This window comes from Vigna unguiculata, chromosome 3, assembly GCF_037176805.1.
Source record: "Vigna unguiculata cultivar grain cowpea cultivar isolate G323 ecotype 2 chromosome 3, ASM3717680v1, whole genome shotgun sequence".
In the NCBI taxonomy this organism is placed as follows: Eukaryota; Viridiplantae; Streptophyta; class Magnoliopsida; order Fabales; family Fabaceae; genus Vigna; species Vigna unguiculata.
This window is the reverse complement of record NC_140794.1, coordinates 52,420,187-52,436,156: the sequence shown is the minus strand read 5'-3', so window position 1 is coordinate 52,436,156 and position 15,970 is coordinate 52,420,187. Positions and strand designations below refer to the sequence as shown.

General features: G+C 28.5%; 1 protein-coding gene across 1 annotated transcript; it reads right to left on the bottom strand.

Annotated features, from left to right (window-relative positions):
• Positions 1-764: 764 nt before the first annotated feature.
• On the bottom strand, positions 765-7,117 carry FDC2 (2Fe-2S ferredoxin-like superfamily protein). The gene is made up of 6 exons (XM_028062117.2): positions 6,831-7,117; positions 6,547-6,610; positions 5,336-5,424; positions 4,259-4,327; positions 1,257-1,301; positions 765-1,167 (listed from the first exon to the last, which is right to left on the bottom strand). Exons 1-6 carry the CDS (start codon positions 7,056-7,058, stop codon positions 1,123-1,125), a joined length of 540 nt encoding a protein of 179 aa, XP_027917918.1. The 5' UTR covers positions 7,059-7,117; the 3' UTR covers positions 765-1,122.
• Between the last annotated feature and the right edge of the window lie 8,853 nt (positions 7,118-15,970).

The following is a 15,970-nucleotide window of genomic DNA, read 5'->3' as shown; positions in this document are numbered from 1 at the left end:
AGTTGAAGTCATGTAGTCAGTTATGCACTATGTAGTGGTCTGTTACGCATTTTGTATTTTAGCTATATAATAGCTTATTTTGAAGCAATAAATAGAGTGTTTTGCACCAGTACATTCTATAAACTCTTCAGTATTAGTTCTGCGTCGCTTTATGAAATGAATGCAACCCTTAAAAGACAGAGCTGTGCACCAACCAGTGATGGTGAATGCACTGGAGAATGACAAAAAATGGGATTGACATGCTTCGATACCAACTTGAGACCGGAAAATATGAATTCTTACACTAGTAGAGAAACAAAAATTATAAGATTATTTACACATATGTAATGGAAAAGATCAGTTAACCTATTCTAATATGTTGATTCTTTTACATAAGTTAAGCAATTCTGACATGATCACATAAATCATTATAATTTACGCTATCACTTATCACCATAAAGAGAACACTTAACAAATTTCAAACATAAACTTATGGACAACTAAAAAAATTCACATTCAGGAGAAAAACAATAAAAGCTACAAAAAAGACAAAGTGCATAAGCAGAACAATATATCAAGCCCCTAACTAATTTGCTAACCATACCTAATGTCAAGAATCTACTGGGTAGCACAACACTTCAATTTTCAAACCAAAATAGTAGTACCTAATGGAGATAAGGATGATGGTCCAAAAAATGCAAAAGCCTTTATCATTCTTGGGTTTGCAGGGTAACAAATGGAACAGTGCTTGGGAGAGTGAAAAGAGAAAATAGTGAAAAGCGTGCTAATCAATTGTATGTCGGATATCATTTTAATTCCAACCACATACAAACACATGTATTTCAAATGTTATTTTAATCTCCGCCTCATGAAAGGCCATTGATACACTTAACATGCCATGTTAATTTGTCTAACAGTATTTAGTTGACAAGAGAAAATGATTGGACTAACTAAATCAACTATCTTCAATTTCAAGACAAAAATTAGGGGCGATGCTTTACGTATATAAAATATATATAGGGGGGGGAGGGGTGAAATAAACCAAGACCACAAGGTAGAAACATGAAAAAAAAAAGGGAGAAAAGAAGGGGAAACCAAATATTCACATTCTTTGCTCCACTAATAGTCAGATATTTACATTGCTTACTCATCAGCCATGGCCAACTCCAAGGCATAGTCATCTCTTTCCTGTAAAAAGTTTCCAGGGTAAAAGTCACATAATCAGAGACAATGAGCCAGATCATTCCAGGAAAAAAGAAGTTACAAACAGAATTTACCACTGGTCCTCGAGCAAAATAACGTCCAAATTGAAGCCAATATACCTGCACGAGCCCAAGATTAATTAAACTCAATATTAAATAAATAACAAATGATGTCAACAACAATAACCTTATCTCACAAATCCAATAAATGACAACCATGGCAACTTTATTTAGTCTCAAAAACACTTTACGAGAGCAAACTACACATTCTACAGTTTGTTGAGATTGAGAAAAAAAAAGAAAAAAAAGGAAAAGATGAATGCAACACTAAATATTAGGGTTCTAGATTGATAGTGGGTATTGTGGTGGGATACAAAATACTAACCGAAAGTTCTGGTCATACTAACAATTAGGTTCCGTCCTAGTGATTACAAGTCCAAGCCTATACTGAGGAAGACAACTAATTGATTCACAGCATATTTTAAAGAATTGAGATATTAAAAAATGTCCAGAGAAAAGCAAGATGTTGTGAAACATTTTGTAGATATTCTAACACTTCCTCGCAGTTTAAGTTTATTGCAAATAAACACTTCCAAGAGAAAATAACAAAAAATATAAAGCTTTCTCAACAAAACAAAAAACTCAAGATGATATAGGTGCAAAAGAAAGTGTCCATATAGTCCAAGAAAACATGACTAATATTACACATTTTCTGTCATGCTATTCAATAAAATATAAATAAAAAACTACACATTTTTGTCATACTAATTTAGAAAAATTTGTTTATATGACAGTTGCTTGAGTAATTTATTATAAAGATTATAGTTAAAGATGAAAGTATCAACGTATATAACTTGGCAATCAAATTAATTAAACATTCAAACTATTCAAATATTATTGAGCAACATTCTAACATTTAAAAATATGAAATTGTGAACCTATATAATTAGAAGTAGTAAATAATTATTAAAAAAAATATTGTAAAAAATGTTGGTGGGTTAAGTGGATCAACCCACCCTCAACCCGGCTCGAACCCGTTTAACCCGTGGGTTAAGTGAGCCGGGTTGAGTTCAACCTACTTTTAAAAAAATTGAATTTTTCTCAACCCAACCCGGCTCGAACCCGTAGTGAGCGGTTGGCTCACGGGTTGAAACCCATTTTGACATCTCTAGCTAACAAACACCAACATCTAGGTCTAGCACATGTCATCATTCTCACTGTCCTCCTTACATGCCAAGATTAGAAAACCAACAACAATACCATGGCAGGGAAGAACTCCAGCAAAGATGATGATTTAATATGAACATACTCAATAAAAGAAAGAAAAATGAAAAGTTAGCTGGAAAATAAAATATGGTGAACCAGTAGTGGGTAGAACGGAAAAATAAAAAAGGAAAAACCCTTGATTGTTGTAACTGGTGCACAACACAACTAATAGACAAATAGAAAATAACCAGAAATACAGACATCTCTGCAGTTGATACCAAATTTTAAGAACTCGACATCAAGAAAATGGCAGGACTGGGTCACAAAGGATGAAACTACTTCAAATCATGTAATAATTATAGTATTGAGGAGCTTATAAATAATATATAAATAATACAGGTACTGATTTACACTTATATGATGCATTACGATGTAATACAAAAGCCAACCCCAACACCCTTTTCATACTACTAATAACATCATTTACACTGAACTAATAATTATAGTATTTAGGATAATACAAGCTCTAGTCCATTGATACAATAACACCACTACTTAAATAGGGGGAAAGCAGGAAATATGATGAAAATGGGAAATAACTCCAAAGGTTGTTTACACGATTGATGATTTATTCTACATCAAATAAACAAAAGCCAACCCCAACACCCTTTTCATACTACTAATAACATCATTTACACTGAACTAATAATTATAGTATTTAGGATAATACAAGCTCTAGTCCATTGATACAATAACACCACTACTTAAATAGGGGGAAAGCAGGAAATATGATGAAAATGGGAAATAACTCCAAAGGTTGTTTACACGATTGATGATTTAGTCTACATCAAATAAAAATTATTCAATATTAAAAGGTATAGTACAGATATTAAGAGACATTTTATTGATATTCTAGCAATATCAAAATAAAAAGTCATCTCCCCATAGTGTCACAAATGGAATTAAGGAGAGGGCAAATATGTAAGAGAATGTTGAAGAAAATGAGATGGTTGAGCCAAATGGACAGATGGAAACTGATATGAAGGTTGGGGAAATAAAAAAGGCCAGAAAACAAATAACCAGTTCTAGTTTGCATGATTATGAGTGGGGTGGGAAGTGAGCCTATAGTGGGTAGTTGAGGAATGTTTGGATTTTTGTTTTGCATTCTATCATAGAACCTATTAGGAATTTAAAGTGAGTTGAAAATCTCACTTTAGGTAAAAATGAATAATATGAACGATAAAAAAGTAGAAGAATGCACAAACCTATTGTTTTGAAGTTTAGGATTGAAAGTGGTTTCTTAATTTTTTATAAGGGTTTGTTCATGAGTCAAATCTCCGTAGTGTTTGTTTCCTCTTGAAGAACCTATAAGTAGTATTAGAGCCTATGGTTCATGATGATCAACTCACATGAGTATGACATTTGTGAATTTCTTGAATTGAAAGTCCTTCGTTTCAAGAAAGTGTCTCGTTGTCGAATGGCGGTACAAAGAAAGGTCCCACAAGAGGGAGGTGTACCAATGTGAAAGGAAATCACACTTGAGGGGACAATTGTTAGAAATTCAAGGTGAGCTCGAAATTTTACATTGGATAAAAATGAGTAAGATGGACAATATATATGTGGAAAGACCCACAAACCTATTGCTTTAAGATTTTGATTTAAGGTAGTGTCTTGGTCTTTTAAATGAGTATGTTCAGAACTCGTAGAACTCATTGGTGTCAAACATCTTATTTGAGTATTATAATGCTGAAGGTGGGATTCTATATTTCTGCTTAAGAAAATATCTCTATTACACAGTTGATCTGACTGACATCTACCTCATGCAGATATTTCAAAATGCTTCAAACTACAATTATAGTCTTGCTCATTACCTCATCTTCATCTTGAGTTTCCACTTCAACATCAGAGGTTGGGAAGCCCACACAAAGAAGTGCATAACCCTGAAATGCAATTAAAACTTCACATACTTGCCCAGCATAGCAGTAAAAGATGGTGGAACCCATAAGCTGGAATATGTTCTGTTGTATGTATATGTAAATGTATATGTATATGTATACAATTAAATATATTCATTTGTGGAAGGACTCTGGAATAGAAACACTGACCAAGAAAATAAAATGCAAACTATGCATTCAAACACAGCAGGGATATACTAGAAAGAAGAGTCAAATAGTTGCACTTCTAGGTTTTAACTTAACCCTTATTTTGACTAAGTCAATCTCGTTGTTCTTAACATTACAGGAATGAACCAAAAAAGTAGTATTTTGTATTTTTTTTTTGCTTTTCTGAAAATTGTAGTTCAAATAGTTGTCCAGGTTAATATATAAAAAATCCCATTAATAGAATGATTTGTGTAGGTACAGTGTTTCATTGTCAGTAATTAAAGTTTACTTTTATTTTGGTCATGAGTCATAATTACAAGTTATGAAAATAGTTGAAGAAAAATAGTATGTTGTAGTTCAGTGCATTGAAACTGAAAAAAGATAAAACCTTCAATGTGTTCTTATTCTCTAAGTGAAGAGGGTAAAAACTATTCACATGTCTTTGGGTGCTGGCATCTGAAAACTTGACAAGCATATTGGTGCTAAACTAACAATTCATCCTCCTCCAGTCTAGTAACATGCACAAACTTCTTACAACGATACAATAAAGATAGTGTTGAGAAAAATTACATAAATAATCTGTCTTGGGAGGTACAGCTTATTGCTATTTAAATACTACTATAGTTGGTTAGATTTAAAGAATTATAGTAGTCTATAGTAATAAGTTGAAAAATCATGATTCATGTCCAACATTTTGTTTTACCCTTAATAAAATAAGGATGGAAAATGCTGATTATTCGGTCTACAATGAGAAAATTGTGCGTTGGTACTTAACAGGTTGAAATTACCAATTCAAGCACGTAATAAAAAAATCATAATCATGGAGTATAGATGAGCTACACGTGCCTTCTCTTTCAATTCGGCAGATATCCCAAGTGCCTCTGGTTGTCTAATCTGTCCATTCTTTATACGTACAGCACAGCTAGTACAACAACCTGCAACAAAAGGTTTTAAAGAAGCAAACGTGATCAGGAAGCAAGAAATATCATCACAAAATTCCAATAGATTTCAATGACGATGACCATAGAAAAAGCAGAGAGAACAAGTGTCCAAATTCCTTGCAATCATCTACAAAGACAAACTTCACCAGATTTAAACAATTACCATATTTTCTTTACTCCCAATAAGAGTAAAACAAAACATCACACTAGTTTAAAGTCAATAAAACCCATGAATAAACGGAATCTACCGTCAGCAATGACCATTGGTTTGGTAATAATATAGATGGAAAAAACAAATATTATAGGTTTGTAAAATTCTTCCCATGACTTCCTACGAAAGGTTACGGAACTATTTGGACAAGTTTCTCCATAAACACTTTAAAAAATTAAGAAAAATTAGTTTCCCCATAAAGTAAGATTAGTTTTATGCATATCCTAATTTGTAAAAGCTCTTTCATATGGTTTCTCCAAATTGAAATTTTTAACTTATGCATAAGTTAATTTTAACTGGTAGAAAAATATGTTACATTTTTTTCTTGTTTAACCAAATATACACGCACTTACAGATTTATTAGGAACTACTTTGAAAAGTATATCATCTCCCACATGGTATGGTAAATATGTCAAATTTGGCACTAATTAAATCTCTCTTTTACATGACTGAGTTGGGCAGATCAGAAACATACTCAAGATAAACGCCGTCAAGTCTAAAATTCTTCTAGTCCAGTTCTATCAAATGCAAATGGTGAAATATTAACACTTAGATAACTAGAGAAATCCACCGCCAAAGAACGTCAATAAACGTGCACTGAAGCATCAAAAAGCAATATAACATAGCAATGAATGAGTGTGTAAGTGTGAATTTTCTATTGGGATTTCTGTGTAGATTTTTTACAAAAGCAGGGGAGATACATTATGCAGAATTTAACTCCTGTATTCTGAGTGTAATTCAAAATTCAAATACTAACGATATCCTAATCCTAACATTTAAATTTAAACAGCATCCAAGAAAAAAATTATCCATTTTCAAACTATTGATATTTAGGCATAGTTTCAGCATTCTCCTGTGTGAGAAAATAACTGAAAAATAAAAATAAATTGGATAAAAGTAAGTACCATGCCTGCAGGCGAACGGAAGGGTAATATTCTGGGACTCAGCAGTGTGTAATATATACTGGTCCTGCATTTCATAAAACATAGTAACAATCACATGTAAATTTTCAAAATATTAAAAAAAACAAGGATCGCTAATTTCTTTGTTATATCACAAACAAAAATCAATTTTCAACAATGATATAAAAAAAGAATAAGATAAAGTATTAATAACATGCAGCTGCAACATAATGGAAAAGAAAGAGGTTATCACATCGATGGAAATGATGTACAGTGAAAGATATTACCTCAGGTACAACAAATTCGTGAACGATTCCTCTCTGTCTGTCGTGAACGGTGACCTTATGGGTGGGAGCATCAACAGACGGAAACTGGAAATCGGTTCCACCTGTCCGCACAACCGCTGTCTGGAGCTCCGCCGTCACCGTGGTGGCTCTGCGGCGGATATTGGAAGAGAGTGATTGTTGTTGCTTGGGAAGTGGAATGCCGGGAATCGGAAGAAGGGGAAGTGCCATCTTTGTCTTCTTGACGCAGCACTCAGAGACAGAGTGACGGGATAACGTGAGAGAGAGGGACTGAGGTGAAGAACCTAAAGGCGTTCTCCACCAACGGATAGATTTTCTTCCAACCAAAACGCAACACGTGTACGGTCATCAGGACTCCTCTATGCGCTTCAAGGAACTAAGTATTTAATGGTTCGAAGATGAATTTTTTAGAAATATTTATTTATAAAATTGATATGATAAAATTATTAAATAGATTAATTTTTTATTTTTTAATAAAAATTAAAAAATAAAATAATAAATTTGTAGATTTTTTTTATTAAAATAGTTATTTATTAAAGTTTGTCGAACAAAACTTAATAATATAATTGTAATCGAATTATGATTGATTATTTTTTAAAAAAATATATAATTGACCCAATCCAATTACTTGAATGCAAATAGAATTTGAATGTACTTTTAATCCTGACAAATTTATGATAAGAGACGTAAAATAGTGGGGAATGGGGATAACGTAGAGCATTTGTAAACACAGAATGAAAACATTCGAGCAATTGTGAACATATAATGGTATGAAAATAGTAATAATTGTAATGAATTAATGATTGTCCATTAATTTGATATATTTATTCATATGATTGATACTCATATTATTTATTACTTTTATGTAAATATTTGTATTAACTATGTCATTTATGGATTACATGTTATATCTATACATAAGACTCTTCCTAATAATAATAATAATAATAATAATAATATGTATAGATGAGTTGTTCCTTATTCTCTCATTTTCTATTTTCTATTATTTCTTCTCTTCTCTATTATTCTCTCTTATCTATGTTATCCGTTTTATTTCATAACACGTTATCAGCATAATGTTCCAACCAATTGAGAACTAATGGAAGTTTTTTCTCTCTAACGGTGTTTTGCGTGTCTCAATCCAGGCTCTTTGTAATATTTTCTCAATTTATAATTTTACCTTATATTCTTTCCTCTTGTGATAAGAATTGTTTGACTTTATCAATTTTTATTTTTGTCTTATTATTTTGATTATGATGGTTATTATTATTATTATTATTATTTTATGTGCTAGTTCTAAACACGCGAAACATTGCAAAATTTGGATTTGTGACCCTTGATATTACAAGGAAAAATTCCTTATATTGGATTTTAAATGTTGAAATATATTTAGATACAATGGATATTGGAATACCATTAAATAAAGAAATAAAGCATCTAAGCAATTAATTTGCTCATGCGACAAAAATATTGTGAAAAGAGATTTCACAACTATTATGAATTTATTTCATGTCTATGTATGGTTGGCTGGACAAAGCAATAAAGCTTTTGATGAAAAATCATGAGATCCGCCTAATCTGCTCCATTCTCAAAAGTGAATGCAACAATAAATATTATGAATTTATTTCATGCCTTTGTATGGCTAAACAAAGCAATGAGCTTTTGATAGAAAATCATGAAACCTGTCCAAATTGGTTCTGCTCCATTCCTAAAAGTGAATGCAGCAACATTTGATTTATATTTTCATGATTGTGATATTGATTATGGACATGGTTATATTTTCATGATTTGTCACCAGAAGTGGCACAATAATGTGAAAAAGGGAAAAGAAAAATGTAAAAATATTGACAAAAAGATGAAAGTATATATTATCATTACGGTGGTAAAGGTCATTTGAGTTGTACTTATTGTACACCAAAACATCTTACAAATAATGAGAAGAACATATAAACACATTTTGCTTATGAAGATGGTGGTGATTTTGGTTATGGTCATATGGATGCTACTCATCTTGATATTATTATTTTCTTTGTTAAATCAAATGGAAGCATTGATCACTTCATTAGTTATGAGAGTGTTAAAAAAATTATATTGATATTTACATTTATATGAAGAACGAACGTTGGCACTAGTACCAAAGGTTATGTGTCTTATTGATAGTGCAACAACTTATACAATTCTCAAGAGTTATAAATTTTTCTCTTGTTTGATAATGTGAGACATAAATGTTAGTATTATTTATAGTACTACAAATATATTTGAATGCTGTAGAAGAGCTATTATACTTCTATCAAGAAGTTGAATAGAAACTTATTAAGTTTCAAGGATATTATTTCATAACACGCCTGAAGCATGGTAGGCTTGTTAGTTCCAAAGACACGTTTGAAGCGTGGTAGGCCTATTGGTTCCAAAGATAAAAACTCTTGAATGAGACAGGGAGCTAAAATGCAAAATGACTTAATCGAAAAAGTTGAAATCCCAAAAGATTCATTTGACATAATTAATGGTTCGGTTCCAGAAGAACTTCAAGTACCTGAAATTGTTGAAAATGATGAGATCTCAATAAATTATGTCATGAATCATATAATATGGAACCAAAATGAAGTCAACATTGATGAAACTTTTACATATAATATAACGATGAATGTTATGAATGACAATGAGGATCAATAACCAGTGATCATTGAAGATTGTCGACAAAGAAAAGATTGACCAAAATGAAAATATGCAACAAAGCATAATTATATTTGTTTGCTAAACGAAAGGTTTTTGGACGTATAGTTCGCACACCTGAAGTTGTGAAACTCGTTGGATACATATGGATTTTTGCGCAAAAATCAAATTCAGAATGATGAAATTGTTAGATACAAAGCACAATTGGTTGCTCAAGGTTGTTTACAAAACCTTGTATTGATTTGTGAAAAACAAACATATTCAGTAGTATTGAATGCAACAACATTGCAATATTCGATTATCCTAGTTACACGACAAGGTTTGCTTTTACATCTAATGGATGATGTTACAACCTATTTGTGCGGTTCTTTTGAGAATCATATTTATATGAAAATCCCTGAAGAATTTTATTTGCCCAACAAGACAAATTCTAAGAGGGTTATTTAATAAAATTGAACATGCTCTTTTATTGATTAAAACAATCAAGACGTGTGTGGCATAATCGTCTTTGTTACTTTGTTACTTTAAGGTACTACAAATATGAGCTTATTCCATCCAAATGATACAGATTCAGACTAATGGGTTATGTATATGCATGTTATTTTACATATTCTAACAATGTCACAATGGTTGATCACAAACAAGATGTTTATTCACATGTGGTAGCACAATAGCTTCATGAATGTATATGAAACAAACTATAGTAGCAACATCGTCTAATCATATAGAATTACGAGGAAAGTTGTGAATATGTTTGGTTAAGGTCTATAATTCAACATGTGTAAGAAACTCGTGACTATCCCCAACAAAGATGGAATCAACAACCATATATGAAGACAATAGTGTATTGTTCAATTGAAAGGATGATATAGATATCCAAAAATTCATTCATGTGAAAATATGGCAGGTCTATTTATGATGTTTTTGCCAAGAAGGACTTTTGAGCAAATGATTCACAAGTTCGAACTCCGTCACCTTAATGATGTAAGTTTACATGAGGGGGAGAAATACAATATGTGATGAACAATATTGGATTAAAGAATACAAAATGTTGTACTTTTTTTCCTTCACTAGGTTTTTTTTATCCCAAAGGTTTTTCCTAGTAAGGTTTTAACGAGGCACATCCTTTTGTCAATGAACACTCAATCAAGGGGGAATGTTATGAATTATTGATTGTCCATTGATTTGATACATTTACTCATATGATTGATACTCATATGATTCATTACTCTTTATGTAAATATTTGTATTAACTATGTTGATTTTGATTTGTTTCCTTTATGGATCACATGTTGTATCTATAAATAGGACTCTTCCTATCAATAATAATATACAGACATACAACAGATGAGTTGCTCCTTATATTCTCATTCTCTATTATCTATTCTCGTTTCTTCTCTTCTGTATTATTTTGTCTTCTCCTTATTCTCTCTTCTCTATTATTGGAGCAATTGCGATAGAAACATATAATGGTATGAAAATAGTAATGATAAGTTATTTTGTGAATTACAATATAGCTAAGGATTTGGAAAATAAATAAATGGTGAATCCATTTCATAAGATAAACTATATTTTTAGTAAAAGAAAGGTGACGTAAGCAAAATTGTTAAATTTAGAAAAATACTAACATAATTAAGAATATTATATGTCTTCGAAACTAAAATAAAAATAATAATATATTCATGGAGATTAAAAATAAAAGAAACATAATATATTTGTAGCAACTAAAACTAAAAAAAATATTTATAAAAAATAAGTTAAAAATAAATATTAATGAAAATAAAGGCAGTGCCGAATGTCAGTAATGTTGTAGGGCCATGGTCCCCGTAATTTTTTTTTAAATATAGTATATATTATATTAATAAAAATTAAAGTAGATAAAATTTAATTTTTTATGAAATATAATATTTAATGTTAATAATAATGAAATATAAAAATTAAATATAATTAAGAAATTATTTTGATTATTTTTATTGTTTTTTAGATTTCTCACTTCATTTTTCGTTGTTGTATATTTTCTTTTGTTTATGAAAATAAATGTATAGAAAATTATATATAAATTCATTCTTTCTACTATCATTTCTCATAAGTTCTCTTCTATTTTTTAAGATAAAAAAAATAAAACTTTCTTATCTCTTGATAATAAAATAATAGTTTAATATATAGTATTAATAAAACTTTCTTATCTCTCGCTCACTTGATCGTCGAAGTACTTTCTATAGCAAACTTCCAAAATGCTCAATCCGACAACAAGATATGAAGGCATATCCAACAGGATCGAGAAGTATCCATCCCAGGAAATCAATGATTATGTAAGAAATAATTTATGCTCCCTGATATCTTATTATTGTTAAAGAGATAAGAGATAACAGTAAAGAGATGACAAATAAGAGGTAAGAGGTGATAAATAAGAGATAATCAATGAGAAAAAAAATCAATAAAGAAAAATAAATAAGAAAAGAAAATTTAAAATAGTTAAAAAAAACTAAAACAAAAAGAGAAAAAAAATACAAAAAGAAAAATAAAAAAAAGATAAAAAAATACAATAAAAAATAAAGAAATAAAGGAAAATAAATAAAAAATTAAAAACATAAGAAAAAAATAAAACCAAAAATCAAAAAATTAAGAAAACACACTAAAATAAAAAAATTAATAAAAAAGAAATAAAATATAAGTGATAGATAAGACATACAAGGATAAGATATATGAGATAAAAGAAGAGATATAAGATTCGAGATAAAAGACAAGAAAAAAGAAAAAAGAAACTATAAATAAGAGATAAAAGACATGATACAAGACAAAAGAGAAAAGAGATGGACGACAAAAGATAATAAATAAATATAACAGATTAAAGAAAAAAGGAAATAAAACAAACAAAACAACAACAAAATATGAAAATAAAATAAAAAATGAAACAAAGAATAGAAAAAAAAGGAAAGAAGAAAAAAGATTAAAAAAATGAAAAAAAAGAAAGAAAAAGGAAAAAAACAAAACCAAAAACGAAATATAAAAAATAAAAAATAAAAAAATGAAATAAAAAAAGAAAGAAAAAAATTATAAACAGAAAAACAAAGAAATAAAATGTAAAAGATTAGAGTAAGAGATGAAAAATAAGATAAAAGATAAGATATAAGAGATGAGAGACACGAGATAACATATAATTAATAAGATATAATTGATAAGAGATAAGATATAAGAGATAAGAGATAAGAAGAAAATACAAAAAAGTAAAAAAAATACAAAAAGAAAAATAAAACAACATTTAAAATACAAGAAAAAATTAAAATATAAGATATATAAAAATATAAGAAAAATCAAAATAAATGGAAAAAGATCAAGAAAAAAAATGCTAAAAAAAAGAACTAAAAAAAAGAAAGAAAATTAATAAAAAAATAAAAGATAATGGAAAAAATAAGTGATACGAGATAAGATAAGATATATCAGATGCGAGACAAGAGACAAGAAACAAGAAATAATAAGCAAAATATAACATACATGATATAAGACAAAAGAAGTTAGAGATGACAGATGACACATAAGAAGAGATATGGGAGACAAGAGATGAGATATAAAATATAAAATATAAGAGTTGATAGATGAGATAAGAGAAAGAGATAAAATATGAGAGACGAGAGATGAGAGATGAAATACAAGAGATAAGAGAAAAGAGACAAGAGATCGTATATATAAGATAAGAGATAAGAGATAAGAGATAAGAAAAAAGAGATAAAAGATAAGCGATAGAAAAAAAAACAAAAAATAAAAAATTTCAAAAGTTAAAAGAATAAAAGAAAAAATAAAAGAAAAACATTAAAAAATAAAAAATAAGGTAATAAAAAATTTCAAAAGTTAAAAGAATAAAAGAAAAAAATAAAAGAAAAACATTAAAAATTAAAAAATAAGAAAGAAAATTTATCAAATCTAAAGATAATGGGAAAAAAAATAAGAGATATAATATAAGATAATATATATAAGATGCCAGATGAGAGAGAAGAGACAAGAAACTAGAAACAAAATATAAGAGACATGATACAAGAAAAAAGAATCTAGAGATGAGAGATGAGACATAAGAGTAGAGATGAGATATAAAAGATGAGATATAAAATATAAAAGTTGATAGATATGAGATAAAAGATAAGAAAAAAGAGATAAAAGATAAGAAAAAAGAGATAAAAGATAAGCGTTAGAAAAAAAACAAAAAATAAAAAAACAAAAAATTTAAAAAGTGAAAAAAAGAAAAGAAAAACATTAAAAAATAAAAAATAAGAAATATAAAAAAATAAGAAAGAAATAATAAAATCTAAAAGATAATGGGGAAAAAAATAAGAGATACAATATAAGATAATATATATATATAAGATGCCAGATGAGAGAGAAGAGAAAAGAAACTAGAAATAAAATATAAGAGACATGATACAAGACAAAAGAATCTAGAGATGAGAGATGAGACATAAGAGTAGAGATGAGATATAAAATATAAGAGTTGATATATATGAGATAAGAGATAAGAGATAAGAAAAAAGAGATAAAACATAAGCGATAGGAAAGAAAAACAAAAGAAAAAAAGAAAATAAAAAATTTAAAAAGTGAAAAAATAAAAGAAAAACATTACAAATTAAAAAATAAGAAATATAAAAGAATAAGAAAGAAAATTAATAAAATCTAAAAGATAGTGGAAAAAAAAATAAGAGATACAATATAAGATAATATATATATATATATATATATATATATATATATATATATATATATATATATATATATATATATATATATATATATATATAAGATGCCAGATCAGAGACAAGAGACAAGAAACTAGAAACAAAATATTAGAGACATGATAAGACAAAAGAATCTAGAGATGAGAGGTGAGACATAAAAGTAGAGATGAGATATAAGAGATGAGATATAAAATATAAAATACAAGAGTTGATAGATATGAGATAAGAGATAAGATATAAAAAGTAAGAGGTAAGAAAATAAAAGATAAAAAATGAGAGATAAGAGATGAGAGATGAGAGATGAGAGATGAGAGATGAGAGATGAGAGATGAGAGATAAGAGATGAGAGATGAGAGATAAGAGATGAGAGATGAGAGATAAGAGATAAGAGATGAGAGATGAGAGATGAGAGATGAGAGATAAGAGATAAGAGATGAGAGATAAGGGATAAGAGATGAGAGATAAGAGATATCAGATAAGAGATGAAAGTTGAGAGATGATAGATAGTAGATGATAGATGATAGATGATAGATGATAGATGAGAGATGAGAGATAAGAGATGAGAGATGAGAGATGAGAGATAAAAGATAAGGAAAAAGACATAAGAGATATGGTATAAGAACTATGACCTAAAAGATGAGAGATGAGAGATAAGGGATAAGAGATAAGAGATAAGAGACAAAAGATAAGAGACAAGAGACAAGAGACAAGAGATAAGAGATAAGAGATAAGAGATAAGAGATAAGAGATAAGAGATAAGAGATAAGAGATAAGAGATAAGAGATAAGAGATAAGAGATAAGAGATAAGAGATACGAAAAAAGAAAAAAGAGATAAGAAAAAAGAATAAAGAAAAAAAAATAAGAGATAAGAGATAAGTGATACGAAAAAAACAAAAAATAAGGAAATAAGGAAATAAAAATTTAAAAAGTGAAAAAAAATACAAAAAAAAAACTAAAAGAAAATATCAAAAATACAAAAAAAAAAATTAAAAAGTAAAAAATATCATAATATAAGAAATCTGAAAATAAATGGAAAAATATCAAGAAAATACGGTAAAAATATAAAGAAAACCAAGAAAGAAAATTAATAGAAACTCAAAGATAATGGAAAAAAATAAGAGATACAAGATAAGATAATATATATATATATATATATATATATATATATATATATATATATATATATATATATATATAAGATGCGAGATAAAAGACAAGAGACAAGAAACTAGAAACAAAATATAAGAGACATGATACAGGACAAAAGAATCTAGAGATAAGACATGAGACAGAAGAGTAAAGATGAGATATAAGAGATGAGATATAAAATATAAAATACAAGAGTTGATAGACATGAGATAAGAGATAAGAAAAAGAGACAAAAAATAAAATATAAAATATAAGAGGTAAGAGATGAGAGATAAGAGAAGAGGGTTGGGAGATAAGAGATGAGAGACAAAAGATAAGAGATAAGAGATAAGAGATACGAGATAAGAGATAAGAGATAAGAGATAAGAAAAAAGGTAGAAGAGATAACAAATAACATATAAGAAAAAAAAACAACAAATAAGGAAATAAAAAATTTAAAAGGTGAAAAAAAGTACAAAAAAATAAAGGAAAAACATTAAAAATACAATTAAAAATTAAAAAATAAGAAATATAAAAAAAGAAGAAAACTGAAAATAAGTGAAAAAATATCAAGAAAAAACGCTAAAAAAAGAATT